The sequence below is a fragment of the Chiloscyllium plagiosum genome, chromosome 43 (assembly GCF_004010195.1).
Source record: "Chiloscyllium plagiosum isolate BGI_BamShark_2017 chromosome 43, ASM401019v2, whole genome shotgun sequence".
NCBI lineage: Eukaryota > Metazoa > Chordata > Chondrichthyes > Orectolobiformes > Hemiscylliidae > Chiloscyllium > Chiloscyllium plagiosum.
In genome coordinates, this window is record NC_057752.1 from 9,296,926 (window position 1) to 9,322,635 (window position 25,710).

Sequence of the window (25,710 nt, forward strand, 5' to 3'; positions counted from 1 at the left end):
GGAGAATCGACGTTTCGGGCATAAGCCCTTCTTCAGGAAGGGCTTATGCCCGAAACGTCGATTCTCCTGTTCCCTGGATGCTGCCTGACCTGCGCTTTTCCAGCAACACATTTCCAACACTGCAATTTAGGCCTGTAACTAGAACAAATATTGAAACCTGTCTTCAGTTTTATTTCTCATGCTTTTTTTTTGTATACCCTGCATTTTCGCACATTCCCAGCATCTTACTTTCTTCAATCATTTTACCACTGTAACCTTCCTTGCTGCCCAATCAGCCACTTGAATGTTTTGCATCTTTTCAAACCGATAGACAGCTTCAATTCTTTTATATATGTGGATGGGTGAGGGAAATGGGAACCTTTGTGACATTCTCATTTTTGTTTGGGGTCAGAACCCAAAAGGAGTGAGATGTGTGATTGCCTGTTGCATACTATAAAATTGACCTATTTGCCTTTGCTCTTGTAATTTTTATGATGTGCAGTGAAGTGTGTGATTTTGAGCTAATGACTTGAAATGGAAACATTTTTCTGGTGGTCACCTCTTGAGAATGGGATATGGTTGCCTTCAAGAAAACAATAGAGTAAGTTTCTAACATACACACACGCACAGTATTAGGCAATTCCTGGGGATTTATAAATGTACTTTGCTATATCTCTTTCCTCCAGCCAGACACTTCATTTGCTGCTTTGATCGGAGTCCCAAAGACACTGATCGAATATGCTTTCATCACTTCCACAGTCTACTGAGATGGAACTTTGTGAACAAAGCTGTACAGCTGCGTCTCAATGCAGCTTGGGTTTTCTTAAAGGAGGCAGAGGTGTGTCCAGCCCTTTTAAGCCACGTGTATATGACCCTGGTGTGGGCTGCATGCAGCAAAAACTCTGAGCCAAACCTCTCCTTCCCTACTGGTTTTCATGCCCCTTCTGCTGCTGCTGCTGTAGGCCTGTCACAAAGATCACAAATAATAAGCCTTTTCATTGTCTTGACTTCTTGGGCTACTGATAGCTACTTTCTGATTGTGCAGTTAAACCAGTGAAGAGCAGAGCTTTTTTGTCTCAGTCGGACAGCAATTCTTTGAAGGCAAAGCAATGCAATTATGTCAATGTTGCCCATGAATGGACAAAATAAATTGTGAACCGGTTTTGAGAGGCTTCTGGGCTAAGTCTTTAAGACTGCCTACCAAAGTGCGAAATTTCAAAAGAATGCGGTGATTTTGAACTTGACTTAACAGTCATAACTTTTATTTTTGTTTATGTCTTGTGTATTTTTTGCAATAAACAATATTGTAGCTTGACCTGAGATGCCTTTTTTCCCCTTTCCAAACCTCTTTTCCCCCCCGCAATAAGCAAAAGCCTGAGATCTCATGTGTGCTTTGGTCATCTTGTGCTGTATCATGTCAAATCCACTGGCAAGTGGATTGATTTATAGGTGCTAAAGCACAATGCTTGGCTCGCTGCACATTTATATTTTGATTCCTTTCAATTCAAGAGGTGTGGTCCTGCTTACTGTTCCCTTTCCTCTTTTGAGGGTGGATGAAGCACATTGGGAGATGATTAACGTTGTAGTGAGATGATAGAGGAAGAGTCATCATTTTGCCCCATGAGGCATAAGGTACAATTGGGACCTTTTCAGTCCCCAGAGTTGAGCTTCACACTGTATCCTCTCCATTAGTTAACATAAAAATATAGAAACTAGGAGCAGGAATAGGCCATTGACACTTCAAGCCTACACCACCATTCAATATGACAGATCCTCCTCCTCAAAACCACATGCTCACTTTCTCTCCATACTTCTAGTGCCTTTTAATGTAAAAAAATTCAAAATCTTGATGGGTGGTACAGTGGTTAGCACTGCTGGCTCGTAACACCAGGGACCCGGGTTTGATTCCACCCTCTGGCAACTGTGTGTGTGTGGAGTTTGCATGTTCTCCCAGTGTCTGTGTGGTTTTCCTCCCACAGTCCAAAGATGTGCCAGTTAGGTGGGTTGGCTGTGTTAAATTGCCCCTAGTGTCCAGGGATGTGCTGTTTAGATGGATTAGCCATGGGAAATGCAGGGTTGCTGTAGGGATTCTCTGATTCTTTCTTGAATATATCAGTTTCTGGGCCTCTCCAGCCTTCTGTGATAGTGAATTTCAATACTTACTTTTGTCTGCCTGTGGTCCCATCTTACTTCCACTGCAATAACAACCTTTACATCTACGGACCCTCCTTTCTTCAGTCTCTAATTTATCCAACACTGTCTCTTGTCCATTCTGTCTAATATTCAGTCTCTTTAATGTTTAAGCTGATTGTACATTGAAATTTCCCCTGTCTTCTCCTCTTCAACCTCCATCCTTACCCTGATTTTACAAATCTATTCCATACTTTTTACTTTATTAGATTACCTTCCACTATTTACCTTCACTTCTTTTTTTCTAAAGTACCTTGCCCTAACATGCTGTGTAAATGCAAGTTATTCGTTTCCTTGCATTTATCTTAATAGCAAGTGTGTTTCACAGAGAAAAACTGGTATGAAGATTCGATTACAGATTCCTGTTACTCTGAGAGGAATCCAGTCTCTAACACCTTTTACAACTTAAATGAACCCTGGCATTCCATCAAAGCTAAGGGAACTGTGGTACCCTAACCTGTTGCTTGCAAGTGTGAATTTTGTGGGCATGGAGATTTTGAAAGAGGTGTCTTTTGTGCCATAGCCCCTCCCTGACCTATCACCTTCATCCCCTCCCCCACTCACCCATTGTACTCTATGCTACTTTCTCCCCACCCCCACCCTCCTCTAGCTTATCTCTCCACACTTCAGGCTGACTGCCTTTATTCCTGATGAAGGGCTTTTGCCCGAAACGTCGACTTCGAAGCTCCTTGGATGCTGCCTGAACCGCTGTGCTCTTCCAGCACCACTGATCCAGAATCTGGTTTCCAGCATCTGCAGTCATTGTTTTTACCTAATTGAGACCACCAGAGCTGATATGAATAATTTGAGGTGCCTATATGTTAACAGAAATTGGATTAAATATGGCCAATGCAGCTTCATGGTATCCACCTTTACACCCCTGCTTCGTGAATTCACCAATTTTAAATTTCTCTTTGAGGCGGTCTGGAGGTACCATGAAAGATACTTGAAGTGGTGTTTGATTTGGTCCATTCCAATTTAGGTGCATTTCAGACTTCATTTGCGGTGTTGTGAAGCCATGATGCCTGTTAAGATCTCTACAGCATGGGACTCACCACTTTGGGAGAGTAATGAATATTTCATTTTATTTTAATAACAACATTCAAATACCAGTGCTAATGCTGATTCCAAGCCAACTCGCGCTAAAAGTTAGCAGAAGTGAAAAGCTGTAAGTAGTCAGTAACCAATTGAAGGGGGGAATTTAAAATTGAAAAGTGCATCCTAGTTAGTCAACTGTTTTCAAAACTTAAACCAGTTAAAATCTTTGCAAGATGGCTAGGGTCAGTCTTTGCAAGATGGCTAGGGTCAGATCTTCCTTACTTTGTGTTAACACAGGTGTAACTTTTGGGGGCAAGGGGTTAAAAAGAAAAATGCCACATTAACCAGAAGGCCAATTGTGTTCGCATTTTAAAGGTTTTTTTTCTTTGCTGAGATGTGGAGATGTTCATTAATGTTGAATCTGGCTCTGTTTGAACTTCATGCAGACCATACCTCGCCTGGAACAAGCCCTGATAAAACAGAATCTAAGGTTGGTACGAAGTTGGCAGATATGCAGGAACAGACATCAGTGAAAGACAGAATGGCATTATACCAGGCAACTGCATCACAGAAGGAGACCAGCATCCAATCTCCTACAGTAATCACGTTTTTGAATACATTTCCATCTGCACACAATTGATTCTAATGATTATCAGAAATGTTGTTGAGGGTAATCCTGTTCTCATGTTAAAATAGGACCTTGTAGGAAGACTTTTTTTAAATTTAACCTATTTTTCTAATCGATCTGTTCGGGGATGTTCTTACACATCTTTGGAACAGGTGGGATTTGAACCCGGGCCTCCTGGTCCAGGGGTAGGGACACTACCACTAAGACGTGCTGACGACAACCAGATTTGCACCACTTAGCAGGAATATCTTCTTTAATAGCAAGGCCTGTTAAGCACGTCAACTTAGATTTTTTTTTGCTGCCTTGCTCTCTTTTACCCTCTCCCCTATCCTTTCACCTTCAACTGTGTAAATGAACACTGTACTTTGTGCCTGTGCAGTGAAAGGTGGGAATCCTCTTTATTCCTGTGACCTATATATGCAAACAGGAGGTCAGCAGCTTTTTAATCTGTCTATAACACACATGTCAATGTGTTATTAAACTGCCACTATCCATTTATCAGAGGTTAGCATAAAGTCACACAAGATTATTAATTTGAATTTACATAGATATCTTGAGTACTTAACAGAACATCAGTTGCTTTAAAGCTGCAGTTGCTATTGTCTTTTTTTGACAGCCATGTTGGCCTGCAATTTGCGCATAGCAAGGTCATGCAAATCACATTGAGATGAATCACTGATTAATGTGTTTCTGATTCTGTTGGTTGAATTAATTTTGGCCAGGACATGAGGATAATTCCTTGCTTTAACATCGTGTCAATGAATCTTTCGCAGTCACCCGAATAGAGTAATGTGATCTCGGTCCAAAGTTGGCACCCCAGATAATGTATCACTCCCTCTATTCTTCACAAGGATGTTTGCTAAATGTGCAGCCTGAACCCATTACCTACTGACTCAAGTGAGTGATGTACCAACTAGCCATACTGGTGCTACTGGTTAAGGTAGCACCGCTCCCATATTTGTGTGACCAACTGGAATGAAAAATTTAGTCCCTCTTTCTCCTCTTTCTCTTCTTCCCCCCTCCGCCCCTCCCCTCCCCTGGAAACCAACTGGCGCAAACCTTCTAGCTATGCTTTGACTCTGATGTCTGGCTTCTTGGACTTGAGTCCAGTGACATCAGATGCTGGATACGCATTGCATCTTTGTCTCGATATATTTGCGCAATTCTGTCTTGCTGCAATGTTCTTGTTTCCCTAACTGTATGCCAACAATTTTATTTGAACAGTTTTTTTTTAAACCTTGCCTTCAAATTCTATAGCAATTTAACTTGCCTGGTGTCTGGAGTGCTATTGGTGAATTTGGTCCCCCTTTGTTTTCAGTACTGCATCCATTCACCTGCATTCCTTCACCAGATGACCAAATGGAAGCTCCTTTTCAAATCCACTTTGCAAACCATATTCATTGGGAATTTCTGAGCTGATTGCTTAACATTCAGTCGCTCAACTGGAGTGGCTGTTTTTAATTTCCCTTTCTAATTGGTGTCAGGTACTTCTAATGCCCAGTTTTACTCTGTGCCATGTCATTCGTGAATGTTTTATATTTATGACATCAAGATTTGAGAGAGATTTAAAATAATTGATTACATCAGGGTGTAACTAAATGTAAACATGGCTCTGCCAGAGGAGAAGAGACTTTATTTCTTCTGGTGAAAGGACCAGCCACCCTACCTATGTGTCTCACCTTTTTTTGACCTGTTAATAACTGGAAGGCTTGCAGGGAGCTGCCAGTGTCTTTAGCTTGGTGATATGTCGATTGGATTCCAAATACTAAAAGCTTCCATTTTAGGTCATAGAGGTCTACAGCACAGATAAAGGCCTGAGCCTATGCTCGTCAAAAGCAAGCCACTAATTATTCTAATCCCATTTTTTAATATTAGAACTACAGCCCTGTATGCCTTGACAACGCAAGGGCGCATCTAAATACTATTACACTGTGAGGGTTTCAGTCTCTACTACCTCTCACAAGCAGTGAGCTCCACATTCCCACCACCCTCTGGGTGAAAGAAAATTTCCTCACATCCCATCTAAACCTCCTTCCCGTTCCCTGAAATGTATGTCCCCTGGTCATTGATCCCTCCACCAAGGGAAAAGTTTCTTCCTGTTTATGTCAATCATAATTTTATACATCTATTGTGGTCCTCCCTCAGTCTCCTCTGCTTTAAGGAAAACGACCTTTAGCCTGTCCAAACTCTCTTCATAACTAAAACACTCCAGGCCAAGCAACGTCTGAGTAAATCTCCTCTGCACCATCTCCAGTGCAATTCCATTCCTTTTAATATGGTGGAAATGTTCTCTCAACTTGTCAGGTATGAAGCCTGACATTTGGATATTCTGTTCACCTGTGCCAGGTAGGCGTTCCTCTGTGATGCACACACTCACTCCATACGCTACATTCACTCACTACTGGTGTCTTGTTTATCTAGTCTTTATCCTTTTCCATCTCTATTCTCTTTCAGCAGCCTTACATGTTTGCCAAATGCTGCTAATTTTGTAATTTACGCCACTTTCGAGTCTCATGTCGTTTCGGGATTGCTCTTTCCTGTTTTTTTTTAAAACGCATCCTGGCATGTCTTCCTGCCATTGTGCTACTTGTATTGCATTTTGGCTAAAACTAATCAGAATTTCAATTTTTAAAAGTTTCCTTGAACCAGAGGTTCATTTTTAAGTATGCCATTACTCCAGCCTTACTAATTTGAGTCATCTACAAACCAGAACATGCAACCCTTTGGTTTTCTGACCCTTTAAAAATCTTAGCATGATCCTTGGATTGCTTGTCTGTTGGTTCTAGCTACTCTGGAATGTGGTGTTATCAGCACTCCAACTAAGCTCACATCCCAAATGAATAACTAAATTCATTTAGAAATGTGAAACCGAACAGCAACAGTTTATTCACAATGACAGCAGTAAAATACCTGTTTGTTTTTGCAATTAGTCTCTTCCTAACAATATAGTCTGTATTGTGAATGATCCCAAAACCTATTTGAGCCCTTGCATTTGGTTCCATTTTGCCTTGGTTTCTGCACCTTTACTGTTTCGTTCTTTCTCTCCTCGTCACAAGTTTAAATATTCCCATTAGTTTTGAGCTGGCTAGAGTGTGCATTAATGGATTAATGCTTTCTCTGACAGTCTCATTTCATGTTGAATGTTCCATAGTTGGGTGGCATTCCCATCATAACAATTGTTTTCCTGGCTCTATTTAATGTTAATACTTGCTCCTGGAAATTAGACATGCTGGAGCCAGTGGCCATTCTGACCATTGAAGTGACCATGCTTTTACACAGCAATTTACCATATCTTTAGGTCATTCCAAAGCACTTCAAATCATCAAATTTGTTTTGAAGTGTTTGTGCTGTGTGGATAAACACAGCCGATTTGCGCATGGGATGATTGACTATTCAATCTGTTTTTGCTGAGGGAAAGTTTTTGACCAGGAGAACTCCCTCCTCTTAATATAGTGCAATGGATTAGATTAGATTCCCTACAGTGTGGAAACACTCCCTTCGGCCCAACAAGTCCACACCAACCCTCCGAAGAGCAACCCACCCAGACCCATTCCCCTACATTTACCCTTGACTAATGCACCTAACACTACGGGCAATTAACATGGCCAATCCACCCTAACCTGCACATCTTTGGACTGTGGGAAGAAACCGGAGCAGCCGGAGGAAACCCACGCAGACACTGGGAGTGTGTGCAAACTCCACACAGACAGTTGCCCGAGGCGGGAATTGAACCCGGGTCCCAAACTCCACACACGGTTGTCTGAGGCAGGAATTGAACCTGGGTTCCTCGTGCTGTGAGGCAGCAGTGCTTACCACTGAGCTACTGTGCTGCCCATTGTTCACATCCACTTGGTGGCATCTCAGGTTAATGAATTATGCAAAAAATAAATTCCCTCTTGAATTGGCATATATTTGTATTCACATTTATTTAGAAAATAATTGTGACTTTGTTCAATTCAACTATGGTAAAACAGTAGTATTTTTCAACCACTTTTATTTTAAAATCTGTATTTGTCAAACTGTTGCCTTAGTTAGTAGGTTGTGGGTTCAAGACCTCCAGAGTCTAGCATATAATCCAGACTGCCATGCTTGTGCAGCACTGGGGGAGTTCCACACTGGCCGTGCCATCTTTCAGATGAGATGTTAAATTAATTTCTTTCGGGTAGACAACAGAGTGGGTTTTTCTCCTGGCTAACGTTTATCCCTCAACCAACATCACTTAAAACCTTGTGTTGCTTTTTTATAAAAGCTTAATGTGTGCAAATTGGCTGTCACATTTCCCTATTCTATGACAATGTCTACAAAAATATTTCATTGGTTATGGAATACTTTGGGATGTCCTGAGGTTACATAAGATGCTGTATATGTTCAATGTTATCTTAAACTTCTCTAGTTTCCATGACTTGTTTCCATAAACCACTTTTTTAGACTTGTACCAGTTGTAACAATCTGTCTTGTAACAATTCCTCCTTTGCTCCCCCTCTCTTCCCAACCCCCTCCACCCATTTCTGTGGCTTCACCCTCATTATCTCTAATCTCCTTCAGCCCCATAACCCTCTGAAATATCCTTGCTCTAATTCTCTGATCTTTTGTGCATTCCCAACCACCGTTGCTGTATGATTAGTAACATGCCTTCAGGTGCTTGTACCCTAAGTTCTAAAATACCTTCCCCAAGCCTGTCGTCTTTTCTCTACCTTGCTCTTTTTAAGCGATTCCTTTTAAAACCGTATCCTTTTGAACAAAGGTTTGGTCATTGCCCTGGCTTGGTGTCAAAATTTATTTTATAATTGTCCCTGTGAAGCACTGTGGGCTGTTTTGTTATATATAAAGGTGCAATATAAATACAAATTGATGAAATCAAAGTAGGCCTACTAACTGTGTTGCCTTGAAAAATGCTTAGACTTTGGACGAGCAAATGCTGTCTGGAGAAGTGATCAATACCAAAGAGCAATGGGGAATCAAAGACTCATCAAATCCTAAGAGGTTGCCACAGGTATAAGAATTTTTTTTTCTTTCTTTTAACTTGATAATTTGTTATTTAATTGCCTACCCTTTTTTTTGTTGCAGGTAGGGTGAAGTTAGAAATTAGCTTTCTTAATACTGATCCTACTGAGTATTGTGGGGGTTCTTCTCAATTTTTTCTCTCATTTATGATAACTCCCAGTAGGTGTCCAACCCAGCACCTCTCCATATCTGCAACCAAGTGGTTATTTCTGTGATGCACCTTGATCAATTTTTATGCACGTAGTATGATCATGAAGGAGTTATCGTAACCAAGTCCATTTCATCTCTTTCCGATACCCGCTCACATTCCGATTGTGATTAGGAATGACAGGTTTTTTTTTCCCCTCCAGGAGAAGTGGGGGGTGGGGTGAAAGAACAAAAGGAAAGGCTTATGTTTGCGTTTGGTCATTTAATCCATCCTGCCTTCAAAGAAAATCTCTATTTGTTGGTTATAGCATCTTATGTATGTAAAACATGAAAGATAACTAGGTAATTTTTTTTATGTCGCCTTAATGTCCCTTTTTCCTTTCCTACTGTTCAAATAAAAATAACATTGTTGAATCAGTGTAGCGTAGAAAAGTACCAAAGACTGAAAATGATTTTGGGGGCTATAGCCTTCATCAAACCAGTTATTTTCTGGTCTGAATTCCGTGTTGGGTTACAGCTTTGTAACTGAGTGCAGGTGACAGTTTTGTTTGCAGTTTCATCTCTTGTATGTCCCTTCACTACTTAATGTTGACAATATGTTTGATATTTGTTGGGATTTCACCGTCTGTCTAAATGTGATTTTGTATTTTTGAATCCTCGTTTTGCAGCTTTTGTTTCTATTCCAGATGCTTTTTTTGTTTAAAGCTGTTGGTAATTCAAACACCATGCAAATAATGTGGCTCCTGTTTAAACAGGGCTATTGTAGTGTTTTCTCTCTCTCCCTTTTGTCTAATATTTATTATGTTTGCTTTCGGTTATAGTGTGACATAAGCACTAGTGACCTTGAAATGAATGCTGGCAATAGGAACGAACAAAAAGAAAATGTGCCACCAGTACCTTTGACCAACACCTCTTCCCATGCAGAACTGCAGAAGGTATGTGAGGTAGACTTAAGTTAGAGTCCTAGAGATGTACAGCATGGAAACAGACTCTTTGGTCCAACCCGTCCATGCCGACCAGATATCCCAATCCAATCTAGTCCCACCTGCCAGCACCTGGCCCATATCCCTCCAAACCCTTCCTATTCATATACCCATCCAAATGCCTCTTAAATGTTGCAATTGTACCAACCTCCATCACTTCTTCTGGCAGCTCATTCCATACCCGTACCACCCTCTGTGTGGAAAAACTTGCCCCATAGGTCTCTTTTATTATGGTCCCGATCCCAGGGAAAAAACTTTGCCTATTTACCCTATCCATGCCCCTCATAATTTTGTAAACCTCTATAAGGTCACCCCTCGGCCTCCGTGCTCCAGAGAAAACAGCCCCAGCCTGTTCAGCCTCTCCCTCTAGCACTCATCTTCCAACCCTGGCAACATCCTTGTAAATCTTTTCTGAACCCTTTCAAGTTTCACAACATCTTTCCGATAGGAAGGAGACCAGAATTGCACGCAATATTCCAACAGTGGCCTAACCAATGTCCTGTACAGCCACAACATGACCTCCCAACTCCTGTACTCCATACTCTAACCAATAAAGGAAAGCATACCAAACACCACCTTCACTATCCTATCTACCTGCGACTCCACTTTCAAGGAGCTATGAATCTGCACTGCAAGGTCTCTTTGTTCAGCAACACTCCCAAAGACCTTACCATTAAGTGTATAAGTCCTGCTAAGATTTGCTTTCCCAAAATGCAGCACCTCGCATTTATCTGAATTAAACTCCATCTGCCACTTCTCAGCCCATTGGCTCATCTGGTCAAGATCCTGTTCTAATCTGAGGAAACCCTCTTCACTGTCCACTACATCTCCAATTTTGGTGTCATCTGCAAACTTACTAACTGTACCTCTTATGCTCGCATCCAAATCATTTATATAAATGACAAAGTAGAGGACCCAGCACCGATCCTTGTGGCAATCCACTGGTTACGGGCCTCCAGTCTGAAAAACAACCCTCCACCACCACCCTCTGTCTTCTACCTTTTGAGCCAGTTCTGTATCCAAATGGCTGGTTCTCCCTTTATTCCGTGAGACCTAACCTTGCTAACCAGTCTCCCATGGGGAACCTTGTTGAACGTCTTACTGAAGTCCATATAGATCACATCTACCGCTCTGCCCTCATCAATCCTCTTTGTTACGTCCTCAAAAAACTCAATCAAGTTGTAATGTTAATTATAAGAACAATATAAATATATATTCGGGTTCATTTTTCATTGGAGATCTGTTGACTTCCTAATTCTAGGATTCCACCAGTTTGTGATTTTATTGTTGTGTCCAGTGTGTGACTGGAGATCATTTTCCACCTATTGGTGAACAAACAAGCAACTTTGTCTTTCTAAATAAAACACCTCATTTAAATGCTAGATTTGTGATTGAGGACTTGTCACTGAGGAAGGAATTGATCACTCGATTGATTGAATTCATTAATTTCGAAGTATTATGGTTGTGGATTATTTCCTTTTCTGGAAGGCAGAAAATGCAATGTCTATCCAATGCTGCTGTAATAACTGCCCTCACCTGGTCAGCCCAGATTCTGCAGGATCAAATAAAAGCAAAATTATGTGGGCACTGGAAACCCAAAATGAAAAACGAATATGCTGGAAAAACCCAATTCTGGCAGCATTTGTGCAGAGAGATACAGTTGATATTTCAAATTTGATTTATGGCTCCTCTTCAGCACAAGTTCCAAAGAAGAGTGTTTGGATTCAAATGTTATCTTTGTCCTTTAAAAGTGACCCCAAGTTTCCAGTTGCCCACCACTTCAATACACCATGTTCTCATGCCAACATTCTGTCTCACTGAGGCTCAACACAAGCTGGAGGAACAGCATCTCATCTTCTGCTTAAGCACCTTACAGCCTGCAGGACTCAACATTGAGTTTGACAATTTGAGCATGAACACCTACTTCCATGTGTATTGCCTACCCATGCAATCCCAGGTCTTGTCATGAAATGGGTTCCTTTCAGCACAGCCCCAACTCATTTTCAACTACTCAGTCCTCATTACCATCTATGTAGCTTCTCTTTTTCCCTGGCTTACTATCAACAATCCCTTTATCCGCTTACCCTTTTTTCCCTTTCTCTGGGCTCTATCTCCACCTATCCACTCACTATTCCTTCTCTTCCACACACACATGCACATGAATGCTACCTTGTCCTAGCTGTTTTCAGTTTTTAAGAAGGGTCACTGGACCCAAAGTATTCACTGTTTTCTCTCCATAGATGTTAGAAGAAAGTGAGGACTGCTGATGCTGGCGAGTCAGTTGAAAAGTGTAGCGCTGGAAAAGCACAGCAGGTCAGGCAGTATCCAAGAAGTGGGAGAGTTGACATTTTGGGCATAAGCCCTTCATTAGGAATGTGGAGAGGGAAGGAGGCTGAGATAAATGGTGGGTTTGGGGCAGTGGGTCAGGTCGGTGACATGACGATAGGTGGATGCAGGTAGGAGGTGATTGGTTGGGGAGGGTGGAGTGGATAGGTGGGAAGGAAAATGGACAGGTAGGTCTGGTCGAGAGTGTGATGCCAAGTTTGGAGGGTTGAATCTGGCATTGGTGAGGGTGGGGGGGAGATTTGGCAACTGGTGAAGTCAGTATCGATGTAGTTGAAGAGTCCCAATGCGGAAGATGAGGTGTTCTTCCTCCAGTTGGTGGGTGGCTTTATTTGGCGGTGGAAAAGGCCCAGGATTTGCACATCCTTGGGGGAGTGTGAGGGAGAGTTGAAGTGGTTGGCCACAGGACAGTGGGGTTGGTTGGTGAGTGCAGACTTGAGATGTTCCCTGAACTGCTCCGCAAGTTGGCATCCTGTCTCCCCAATGTAAAAGCGACCATATCAAGAGCAACGGGTGCAGTAAATGAGGTGGGAGGATGTACGAAAAAATCTCTCCTGAATTTGAAACGTTTCCTTGGGGCCTTGGATGGAGGTAAGGGATGAGGTGTGGGTGCAGGTTTCACACCTCGTGCGGCAGTCGGGGAAGGTGACAGGTGTGGAGGGTGGGTTGGTGGGAGGTGTGGACCCAACTAGGGAGTTGTGGAGGGAATGGTTTCTGCAGAATGGGCAGCACGGTGGCACAGTGGTTAGCACTGCTGCCTCACAGCGCCAGAGACCCGGGTTCAATTCCCGCCTCAGGCGACTGACTGTGTGGAGTTTGCACGTTCTCCCCGTGTCTGCGTGGGTTTCCTCCGGGTGCTCCGGTTTCCTCCCACAGTCCAAAGATGTGCAGGTTAGGTGAATTGGCCATGCTAAATTGCCCGTAGTGTTAGGTAAGGGGTAAATGTAGGAGAATGGGGCTGGGTGGGTTACGCTTCGGCGGGTCGGTGTGGACTTGTTGGGCCGAAGGGCCTGTTTCCACACTGTAGATAATCTAAATCTAATTCAAATTCAGAATGCTGATAGGAAGGGAGAGATAAATATATTTTTGGTGATGGGGTCGGAGTGTAAATGGTGAAAATAGTGGAGGATAATGCACTGTATCTAGAGACTCTTGGGTTGAAAGGTGAGGACAAGGGGGGTACTATCCTTGTTGTGGTTGGGGGGTATTGTTCAAGTGACATGCAAGTCCTGGGCCATCTCCACTGACAAATCAAAGCCCCCCCAACCACCACCTCATCTCTGATCCAACCTTCCAACTTGGCACTGCCCCCTTGACCTGACCTACCTGTCCATCTTCTTTCCCACCTATCCACTCCATCCTCCTCACTAACCTGTCATAGTCATCACCTACCTGCATCCACCTATCGCCATTCTACTTAGCTTTCCCACTCCCACTGTCCTATTTATCTCTCAACCCCTTTCCCCCTCCACATTCATGATGAACAGCTAATGCCTGAACGTCGACTCTCCTGCTCCTCGGATGCTGCCTGACCTGCTGTTCTTTTTCCAGTGCCATGCTTTTTGACAGATGTTGCCAGACCAGCCAAGTTTCTCCAGAAATTTGTTTTTGTTTGTTATCTCTGTTTCTCTGGTTATCTGGTTTACACTATACAGTGCAGCCAATTGAGGAAAAATTGAGCACCTGGAGCCAGCTGCGTCTTAGTGTCACAATATTTATTAAGCAATTACTGCCCAATGCATCTCTAATATACACATTTGAACCAAATCCAACGGAACAGCTGCGAAGTTCCTGTGCATCATTCTTGCCAAAGTAGCATTAGTTTTGCAACAGAAGCCATCCATAATTTAGTGGTTTGATCACATTATAGTTGAGATGTTAAATGGTTTCTTCTTTGGTGTGCTAATTACATGAAGTTGAAAGAAGAGCGATGCAGTCAAATCACTGACTGGAACCAGATCATCTGTGCTGCTGATTAGAAGAATTGACGTAACTCAATTCTTGCTTTGATTCAGTGTCTGTTTGCTATTGTAGTTGACTATATTTCAAAGAATCCTGTTTAACGGAGCCATTAATAAGATCTTCCAATCCCTCAGGAGATTGTTGGTAATGCAAGGATAATGTCTTGCTAAGTGATCTTTTCCAGTATGGTTATTACTGACTGGCTAGCATTTATTGCCCATCCCTCGTTGCCCTCGAAGGGAGCTGCCTTCTTCGACCGTTGCAGTCCATTTGCTATAGGTCCACCCACAATGTTGTTGGGGAGGAAGTTCCAGACTTCTGACTCAATGATGGTGAAAGGACAGTGATATGTTTCTTGTGAAACTACCATTCCTAGTTTGAATTTTTATCCTATTGAGACAAGAACCATTGAAATTTAGCATCTTCAAATTTCTTATCAATACTCCCTTTGGCCAAACATTTACAGCAGGCTTTACTTCAGCTTGACAAACTGCCAAAGTTCTAGATATATGAACCATTCTAGGTATTTGCAAACGTGGGCCTGGCATTTTACCCCCTTTCTACCAAACTATGGGGCCATAGATTAGTGACATGGGCATTTAGTTCAAATGTCACCAGAGCAGCCAATAAACCTTGACACAAATATCCTTTAATGTTGTTTCACTACCAATATTTTCATGAGTGTGTTGGACAATGCAGCTTGGCAAGTGAAATTGCTTTTGTATTATTTATCAGGAGTCTGTGATTGAGACATCGAATCTTTGGAAAAGCTCTACTTACGAGAAACCAGGAAATAGTCAAGGTGAGCCCCTCTGTTCTAAATGTATGCCACATGCATTTCCTTCATGTTATGGGCATGCAGAGTTGCTCTAACACTTTTGGGTGGATGCAATGGTCCATGTGGCTTAGTTTTGCTTTCATTCATTTTTGTCATATGTAATTTGAAGGTGAATGCATTATGTATATGTAAATCTATTTCCAACTACTAGAGGTTTCAATGCTGCATTTGCACTTCAAACGGAACCAATGACAATCTCTTCATATCTGCACTAACAGCTTAAAATCACTCATTTGAAATAAGAGCTTGTAAATTGTTGGTTTGGGCTTAATTCATGCTTTTAATCTTTTAAAATGAACAGTTAATGTGGAAAAAGAAGAAGGGACGCCAAAGCTTTCAACTCTGGGTATAAATCAACAGAGATCAACAGCAGAAATACAAAGTAGTCCAGCCAAATCTGTTAAGGTAAGTCATCAACTTGTTTGGTAATTCATGAATGTGATGCTCAACTTTACAAAGCTGAGGATTTACAGAAATAAAGTTGCATTTCCCTTTTTGATATTTGTTTTCTCCTGTTGCTTTCTTCTGAAAGAGTTGATCCAGATTGTATTGTTGCCTATAGTTATAGCAGGGCTCCATAACTCCTCCCAAGTGACCATTCTTTGTGTGAACCTAGGAGTGGCAACCAAAGGATGGGTGGATTGAGGGTTGGAGAGAAAACAGTCCCAATAAGCGCAGACCTGATTTCAGGCATTGCCATGGTCTCGTCTAAAGATATGTTGCTAGATGTGATCAAAAATGGGAACCCTACTTCTAAGTACTTATTTCTCGAGTCTGTGGTATCACGTTTCTATTCCTTATTTAACTTTGTGTTGAAGGAAACTGGTGTCAGAGAGAGCTCCTTGTATTTGTATACTAAATGTCTTGGCGCCAGAAGTATAATATTTTGAGTCTCCCAAATCTAATCACCAGAGCAAGAGAAGCTGCATTAAACAATGTAAATGGCCTGACTTATAAATGCTGCTCTCCCTCAATCTAAAATGACAACCGCAACATGAAAACAGCTTGTATCTATTCACACAGCAGATGGCTAGCAGTGTAGATCTTTATCAGGCAGTGGGTGCTATGATTATAGAGTACGATGAGCTGATGTTTCATCTGTGGCTCCAGCTGATCTACAAGGAAGATGGCATTAGCTGGATCCGAGAGCAGGACCAAACAGGTATTGTTATCTTTTACAGGATTGAATAACTTCATTTACACGATGTCGACCCCGTTCTTAAAGGGGAAATGCAGTACCCAAGAATATACAATAAATATGCAATTCGAGGGCTGTGTCAAATGTTTTCCATTTAAAAACAATTCCGTATATTTTTTTTAAAAGCTTAATGTGCAGAATAATTTTTTTGGAGGAATTAAACTTGAAAATTTAGCTTTCAAAAATCAAGAGTTAAAAGAAAAGTTTGAAGAATTGTCTAAACCCTGGAACAATAGACCGATTCAATATGATTAAGCATGGTACTAGAACATATGTGTGGCATTTGTGTTGCTGTTTAGTATATTACTGTTTAATCCTATTTCTCTGCCTATTTTTCAGCTTCTACTTCCTGTTCCTGAAGTATCCCTTTTCTCTCTCTGCATTCCTCTGTCTCCAATATGAGGTTCTGTTTGCTCTTTTTTTTAAATAAAAGATTCTCAACTCCTTACACTTGTTTATGTGAACACAAAAATCTAAACTGATGTTGCCTGTGTCTGATCATAATTTACTTTTAAAATACATAACTTTTATCTGAGCAGTATTAATTAAAATCCAGTGTTTCTTGATTTGAGCCCAATGAGTGTATGTTGTTTTTGGGAAGGTAAATAGGATTAGCTTGTGCAAGTTTGTATTTGTATCATGATTCCCACTGGGTGTGAAATAATTGTGGGCATACTGCTTAACAGCATGTGGAAGACCCAGTGGCAGGTGTCTATCAGTACTACTCTCTTTAAGGCTTGGAGAATTTGCAAGAGGCTACATTTTATCAATTTTCAATTGATTATGCCTATTCACTTTACTCCACTTTATTTTCTGCCTCCCCTTCCAAATCGCTAATCTTGCATTAGAATTTGACCTAAATTTATGTTTCCGAGGTGACTGATTTTAGAACATTGATATTATATATTGATCAGTAGCTTGGTGCAGTTGCCAGTGCCAAGAACGACACTTGGTAGCTTCATACATGCAGGATTTGCAGCAATAAACTGCCCCTCAAGGGTTAGCCTTTTCAGCCATCAGCAAAAGTGTATCATATGAAGACCACCCCAACTGAAACAGATTGTCTGTCCATCATCCTTCATAGATGTGAGGAATCTGGATTGGAGCTCTACACGAGGCCATGAAGGGGCATCACTTATCTCAGTTATTCACTGACTGCCAAAGTGCCTTTTTTCCAAGCTTCCTTGTTTTCCCTCTTCCAACTCCCATGCTATTAATTTACCTTTGAACAATAGTGTGTCGATATTGAGGAAACTCTTTGGAGAAAACTGGCAGATGGAGTTTAATTTAGATAAGTGCAAGGTGTATCAGAGCAGGACTTCTACACTTAATGGTAGAGTCCTGGGAAGTGTTCTGAACAAGAGACCTTGTAGTGCAGGTTCATAGTTCCTTGAAAGTGGAGTCGCAGGTAGACAAGATGGTGAAGAGGATGTTTGGCCTTTTATTGGTCACTGCATCAAGTATAGGAGTTGGGAGGTCATGTTGCGGCTGTACAGGACATTGATTAGGCAATTTTTGAAATACTCCATTCAACTCTGGTCTCCCTGCTATAGGAAAGATGTTGTGAAACTTGAAAGGGTTCAGAAAAGATGTTTATAAGGATGTTGCCAGGATTGGAGGGTTTGAGTTACATGGAGAGGCTGAATCGGCTGGGGCTATTTTCCCTGCAGTGTCAGAGGCTGAGGGATGACCTTTTTACAAAGGTTTATAAAATCCTAGAATCCCTACAGTGTGGAAGCAGGCCATTCCACCTATCGAGTCCATGCTGGCCCTCTGAAGAGCATTCCACCCAGGCTCATCCCCTACTCAAACCCTGTAAACCCGCATTCCCATGGCTAATCCACCCAGCCTCTCATCCCTGGACTGTTGGAAGAAACCCACACCGATACTAGGAGAACACGTGGAGTTTGCACAGACAGTTGCCTATGTACTCGGGTCCCTGCTGCTGTGAAGCAGCAGTGCTGACCACTGAGTCACCATGCAGCCCATCTGAGGGGCATGGATAGAGTGAATAGCCAAGGTGTCCTCCCCAGGGTAGGAGAGTCTGAAACTAGAGAGTGTAGGTTTAAGGTGAGGGGAAAGATATAAAAGGGACCTGAGGGGTAATTTTTTTCAAGCAGAAGGTGGTGTGTATATGGAATGAGCTGCCAGAGGAAGTGGTGGAGGCTGGTACAATTGCAACATTTAAAATGCATCTGGATGGGTATGTGAATAGGAAGGGTTTAGAGGGATATGGGCCAAATTCTGGCAAATGAGGCTAGACTAATTTAGAACATCTGGTCGGCATGGATGAGTTGGACAAAAGGGTCTGTTTCTGTGTTTATAACTCTGATTCTATAAAACATTGAAAACTAAATTGCTTAAGTACTTATCTCAAGTTTCTTACTTTCTCCAGGCCTGTTTTCTTACCATGATTTGTTTTGAATTAAAAATCTGTTTGAATTAATGCAACTGGTGTTGGTTAATTCCAACTCAAATGTTTTGTCATGTTTTGAGAATGTCTCTTGCTGTCATTGCAGCTTGCATAAAGTGACTGATGAGTTTGTTTTGCTTTTTTCCCCTCAATGACTACCAGAAATTTCAGCTTCCAGCCAGAGAGTTGTGTGTTACCTGCCAAAAGACTGTCTATCCAATGGAGCGTCTTGTTGCAAACCAGCAGGTGTTTCATAATTTCTGCTTCCGCTGCAGCCACTGCAACACTAAGCTCAGGTGAGGATTCTGGTTTCAGATGACCTTGGGTTCTGCATTATTCTTGGGTCCAATCGTTTTTGACTTGCAAACTATTTTGAGCTTGCTTTTGGATATGAAATGAGTAAATTTTGTTGAAAGCTTTCCAAAGTGTTCTTGCCCTGTAAACTGCTAACCCTCTCTCCCACACACCACCCCACCCCCGAAACCAATAGCTTGATTAGTAAAAAGGCCATATGCAACCCAAACTGAGAAGGACGCTCCGTCTCTGGTTGATCCTCAGCAAGCAGCAGAACCCTGCACCTGACCTGCTGCTACTTGTGATTAATGCCACACTTTTCTCAGCAGAGGTTATTGATTCGTATCTAAGGAGTGAGAGTAAGATTTGTCATGCTGTGATGTACCACCCATCCCTTGCCTATGCAGACAGCTGTCATTATCCAGACTGCTGGATTTCTTTTGCTAGGCATTTATCATTATTGTTATCCCACGATGGTATCCAATAGACAAACAAGTCAGTATAATTACTTCGTAGAACATGAAAAACAAATTAATTTGCAGGATGGTACTCTGTACAACTGTGCACATTATAAATGACCAGCTGAAGCCTTCTGGTGTAAGCTTTCGTCTTCAGAAGTCTAAGTGTTTTTAAATTTCTTTTGCACAGCATTGGGAATTTTGCTTCACTACATGGGAATGTGTACTGCAAACCACATTTCAGCCAGCTCTTCAAATCCAAAGGTAATTATGACGAGGGATTTGGTCATAAGCCACACAAGGAGCTGTGGATGGCTAAAACTGAGCCTGATACTGCAGAACACAAGAATGAAGTTGTCATGGATAAATCTGAGGCCAAAACTGAGAATTCTGGAGTAGATGAACTTTCCATACGCAAGGTAGGTGTTTTGGCTGCCAGCATGGAAGCCTTAAATACCAGTAATTCACCAGAAAAGGCGGAGAAACCTGTTGAAACAAGAAAATTAAAAATAGCTTGGCCACCACCTACTGAAGCAGGTAGTAAAGGAATCGGCTGCTCTGAAGAGAGCCTCCGAGTTAACAAACCAAAATGGCCTCCAGAGGATGATTTCCAACACCTGACCAAGAGAAACTCCGAATTCAGTGGTACCTCCAGACTGAGGCGAAGTGCTTCTCTGAAAGAACGATGTAGACCGTTTACCATTGCGGCACCGCTGAGACCTATAGCCATTAAAGAGCCAGGAAGAAATCTGTCTGCTAAAAATATAACCCAGGATGTGATCACTAAAGAAAGAGAAGCTAAAAGAGAGACTGAACAACAGAAGAATGAAAACAAGTCAAGTCTGGATAATGAGCATGAGCAACCAGTGACTACCGAGCTCAAGGGCATGAAAGAAGATCCTGTGACTGAAGAGGTTGTAGAAGTCAAAAGCAAAAAAGAGCTGCTTCAAGATAAGGATGTAGAGGAACTTCACTTCCGCAAAGAAGAGGCCAGAGAACCTAACTTCTTGGAGTGTGAAGAGCAGCAATCCAAACAAAAAACAGTTGAATTGCAAACTTCCGGAGACATGCTTGCATTAGATGAGCACATTCCAGAGAATGAGACAAAACTGGAAGATGTTGGTTTTTGGGATGGGGAGGAAAATGAAGTGGAGGAAACTGAGGAACTGTCAGTTGAAGAGCAAATCAAGAGAAATAGATGTTATGAAGATGAGGATTAGATACTGTGGGTGACTTACATGATATTTTAATTGGTGATTGGCCTTGTGGTTCATAGGTGTCAGCATCAGCTCCGAACTTCCTGTCGTAAAGTGGTTTATTCTAAGTACCTATATTGAATTGAGCTTTATATTGAAAATAAACATTAATTAAATTAGTTATATTGAGTGAGAAGCAAGAGATTGCTATTTTGTAGATTTTTTTAAAAATTGCTTAATGCACATGTATGTCTGAAATAGTACCTGTGTACACTTGCAATCCTTCTAATTCTCAAGCACTAGATAACCTCTGAAAAAGCTAGACTTTGCTTGGTTAGTTAGTTTCTTTTATGTTGACAGTTAAAAGAACAAGTATGGAATCATGGAAGGTAGTGAAGCACTAATGCAAGGAAATGTTTTTTCTGATGCCATTTTTGTGTATCATCCATTATCTGGGCAGGGGAGATTGAGTTTCAAAAGACTGTGTGCTTTCAAAAAAAAAATCTAAAAGTTAGAACTAAATGCCATCCCACATTGTATTCATACCACTCCTTTAAATGCTCCCTTCACATAACCTACCAATGTTTATCATATAAAAGATGTATTGAATTTTTCAAGAAATAATGGAAGCATTTAAGAACCAGAGTGTGTACACCTCAAATGGTAGTGGAGCAGAAAATGATACCTTAAGTTGAAAACAGCTTGGCATCTTCTATCTTGTTGCCATCCACTTGCCTACACGTGAACCCAAGAATGGAAGTTTAATGAAGGCTATGCTGTACATGGTTCTGAGATTTAAAAAGTTCATTTGTTAGAATTCATTTGATAACAATTTATTGGATTAAGGATGTTCAGCTGACAAGATAGGATGGTCCCTCCATTGCAGTAGCAGAGTGACAGATTTATCCTGAGTCTAACACTCTCCCAATTGCGTAGCTGCAAAGGTGATCCAAAAGTCCGAGGGAAGATTTGATACGTCAACCTTTTCTACAATTATGTAATCTTGTTGTTTCAAACATTAGAATAGTGTAACTAATCTCAGTAAGTTGAAAATGGAAGCATTAGAGTAATGCCACTTTACAACAATGTTATGAGCTGTAAACCTGACTTTAGTCTTCAAACATTGTAAATTCCTACTTTTGGCTTTATTCCTTACCCTTCAATGTTATTTTAGAATTTCTTGTGTATTACAGTATGATTTTATATGTGAAATTGTTTTTACATATTGATAGCACATGAGAGACAAGATGCTGCTGAAAATAGTAATTTGACTTGATTATTACAATTTTAGATGGGATGGGTAATAAAGAATTGGGGTATACATTTGTGCTACGGTGTCTGGAACAATGCAACTTTAATCTTAATGTTAAAAACAAAAACACTGCACAATACTGAAATCTCTTCTCTGGTAGTGTTGGATATATTACCTCTACAGCCTTCTGGCACCTGATTTGGTCTAAGGTGATTTAAGTAGCACAGGAAAAGTCATTCTTTTTATTGCAGCAGTCTTTATATTTAAATCATGTTTCGGTCTTTACCTACAGTTATGTGATGGCCCTGATGTTCAAATCAATCAATCAATCTCTCTCAAAACTCCTCATCTGTTAAGATGTGTGCAGCCAAAAGATAAATTGAGATGTTAACCCATTAATCCAGGTTAGAGTCCAACCCAAGTCCTAGCAATAGGTGGAGAAATTACTGCTGTGTCCCTTGATCTCTTGTCCATTGATTCTTGTGCAAAGAATCTAAGAGCAACTTAGAAACATGCAAAATAATTAAACGCAGAGAAGTTAACTATGTAATAAAAAGAATTACTTGACCAATGCTGGCTGTTGACTTTCTTTTCAGACTCTTTTACAATTGGATATGTTGTGATTTCTGTTTGGTACGTAATTAATAAACTCTTTAAAAGCTATTTGTGGAATAATCTTTATACTGTGTTCTATTTTGCATCCAATGAAACTAAATTAAGTGACAGAATTTGAGCATATGTGCACCACTGGGATAAGCCTGTTGGTAGTTTACAGTTTGTTTGGACCTGAAGATCATCAACACACTTCACATTATTCTACTTCAACCATAGGAATCGGTTTAATGTTTTTATGACTAAGATGCTCATCACTACTTTAATTTGTATTTAAACTTTGGATATACTGTTTATTCTTTTAAAAAAAAAACTGGATACTCTAAACACAATCTTTAAACAGTTTTTGTTGTTCTTGCACCATTCCATTTTGATTTTGGACTTGTACAAATCTCTTTTAAGGAGGGAGATGCTTTATTTTTGGCAGTTTTGAATGCATGCCATGCATGCTTGTGTGCACTATTCATGACAGCAGGCATGGTCAAATTTTTTCATGAGTTGAGGGGGAAGGCATTTCATAAAAATGACAGTTGCCATGACAGTAAACATGAATTTCTTCAAACAAAATTCAAAAGCAGTAAATTGCTTTGTGAGTAATTAACAAAAATGGCTATTAAATTGTTAAATCGTAAAGTTTAATAATAAAGCCACTTTTGCCTTTTTGATTACAAAGCAGAGCTAGAAAGAAAAAGAATTCATCCCAACTAATGTTCACCCAGAAAGGGATTGGCAATTGGTGCCAAGCCATGAAGTTAGATTTAAACCACACTAACCCTGGGTCACTTCTGGTGGGGCAAATTTGGAGCTGGCTTCAATGGAATTCAATAGAGAGTTGGAGTCGGAAATGATCTGACTTTCGGCCTCGGGTTTTCTCCTCTCAGCCTGCTTTCACACCTTTTCCCGCTCTCTGTCTCCCACATAATTATCCCTTCCTTTCTCACCCCTTCCCTCCCTCTCTATATAGCCCCCCTCACTCTTGGGCTTCTTGCTCTATCTGTCTTACTTTGTCCCCTTAACTTTCTAAAAAAAAAAGTTCTCCATGGGAGACTCTGCTTCAAATATTTCAACCAGCACTATTACCCCACCTGCAAACATTTTGTGTTGAAATGAGAGTGGCCAAGTATATTTTTCCCAGAGTGGCATAAATACAATATAGTGAAGGCCAGTGTCTTTAAAAGTAAAATGAATGAAAGAAAAATTAGTGGGAGAAACCTGGCAGCTTGACCATCATTACTTTCTCACAGCTTCCCTTCGCCATCAATCCTTATGCTTTCTCCCCATGGTGTGACTCTCATCTCCTCCTCCTTCCACCTGCCCCCCCCTTCTCTATCTTCCCCCTTGTACTTCCCTTCCTCCCTCTCTCCTGCCCCAAAATTTTCTGCTGGTTGTAGCAGCACATATAAGAGAAAGGGTCTCAGTGGAGGAGCAGCTCTTGTAGTTGAAATTCTGGCTTCAAATAAACAAAACAAATTGCTGAGAAACAATAAGTGCCACTTCACCTTTTTTTTCCTCTTGCTTATGATCCTTGTGTTGTTATCTGACTATTAATTGTGGGAACTTTATAATTGAGCTGTAAATTGATCTAGCAGTAAATTTAGATGTTGGCCTATGGACTATAGGTTGGGCAATACCAAGACATTTTCCAAGCTATGGGAAAAGAGTGTAGAGTGCTAGGGCAATTTAGGATAGTTATTTTCAAAGATCTGGCACTAAAAGAGTGGACCAAATGGTTGCTTCTCTTTCCCACACCCTAATGTCTCAAAGATTTCCCATGTATTCTTTTGGCCACAACTAGTGGAATAAAACCAGAAAATGTGAAGAACTTAGCTGGATTGTGATGAGGACAAATCCTCCTCCACTGTTTAGTGTTGAGGGATTTTTGTGATTACTTGCGCAGTTGTTGTGATTCACATGTTTATCTTAGAGTGCAGCACTTACATAATAAATACCAGGTAATTATTGCCTCGTTACTATTAACAATTTGATACTTCAGAATTGGCTCCGAAAAATAAATGTAACTGATGTAATAGTTTGACTGACGTTTTGCATCTTTACGATAAAATGCCATCTTCTTTTGGTTCTGAAAATCAGGAGTGGGCTGGAGAAGCTTTTTCTGCTTGTAAAAGGAGCAAGAACAAAAGGTCATAGATTTCAAGTGATGGTGCAAGCGAAGCAAGAGTGATGTGAGGGGAAAAAAAAATCACTTCTCCCCACAGTGAATAACTAGGGTATGGAATGCACTGCCTGGAAATGTGGTGGAGGCAGGTTCAGTTGAGACATTCAAGAGCCCCCAGTTTGTTATCAACCAGACCAGACCCCCTCAAAATATTTTAAGAAGGAAGCCTAGACTCTACCCTTTTCTGACTTTAAAGGCAGATGTGAAGTGCACATTCCAGATGTGATGCAGCTGGTCAAATTACTTCACGTTAAGCAAACCATAATTTATTTAAACACTATAGTTAAAATTATAAACAAATAGGAATTTAGAATAACTACCTGAAAACTTAACTGAATAATAGATATAGTACCCATTACTAATTAACTGTTCAAATATAGTAACACCCCATAACTACACCCTTTGCACAAAGGCAGTCAGATGCAGATTAGATTAGATTAGATTAGATTGGATTGGATTGGATTGGATTGGATTGGATTTGGAAACAGGCCCTTCGACCCAACAAGTCCACACCGACCCGCCGAAGCGAAACCCACCTATACCCCTACATTTACTCCTTACCTAACACTACGGGCAATTTAGTATGGCCAATTCACCTAACCTGCACATCTTTGGACTGTGGGAGGAAACCGGAGCACCCGGAGGAAACCCACGCAGACACTGGGAGAACGTGCAAACTCCACACAATCAGTCGCCTGAGGCGGGAAATGAACCCGGGTCTCTGGCGCTGTGAGGCAGCAGTGCTAACCACTGTGCCACCGTGCCGCCCACAAATTCTTACATGCATTCTCCAATCCAGGAGGGAAGAAACATCGAGAAAATTCCAGAGCAAGTAGCAGCCACTTCTGAGATTCAAACAGTTTCTGACTGTTAAACTGTTTTTTAAAGAAAAACTAGAAAGCCTGGTCTGAGAGCTGGCCACTCCCATTCAAACTACTTCTATTGTTCCAACTTTTGCTTTTTAAAAAAAAACCTGAAGGCCTCCTAAATTTTTTACTT

General features: G+C 41.1%; 1 protein-coding gene across 8 annotated transcripts in view; it reads left to right on the forward strand.

Moving 5' to 3' along the window:
* LOC122543360 (LIM domain and actin-binding protein 1-like) overlaps positions 1-22,586 on the forward strand; it is a 143,091-nt gene extending 120,505 nt beyond the window's left edge. For 6 of the 8 annotated variants that reach the window (XM_043681981.1, XM_043681980.1, XM_043681978.1 and 3 more), the window contains 7 exons: positions 3,654-3,805; positions 8,736-8,828; positions 9,808-9,921; positions 15,010-15,076; positions 15,414-15,517; positions 18,886-19,019; positions 19,666-22,586. In XM_043681981.1, the coding sequence (XP_043537916.1) occupies positions 3,654-3,805; positions 8,736-8,828; positions 9,808-9,921; positions 15,010-15,076; positions 15,414-15,517; positions 18,886-19,019; positions 19,666-20,695 (1,694 nt within the window). In that variant the 3' untranslated portion in view covers positions 20,696-22,586. The remainder of the gene's footprint in view (positions 1-3,653; positions 3,806-8,735; positions 8,829-9,807; positions 9,922-15,009; positions 15,077-15,413; positions 15,518-18,885; positions 19,020-19,665) is intronic. The other 2 variants (XM_043681977.1, XM_043681984.1) reach the window with 2 other exon arrangements.
* The last annotated feature ends 3,124 nt before the right edge of the window (positions 22,587-25,710 follow it).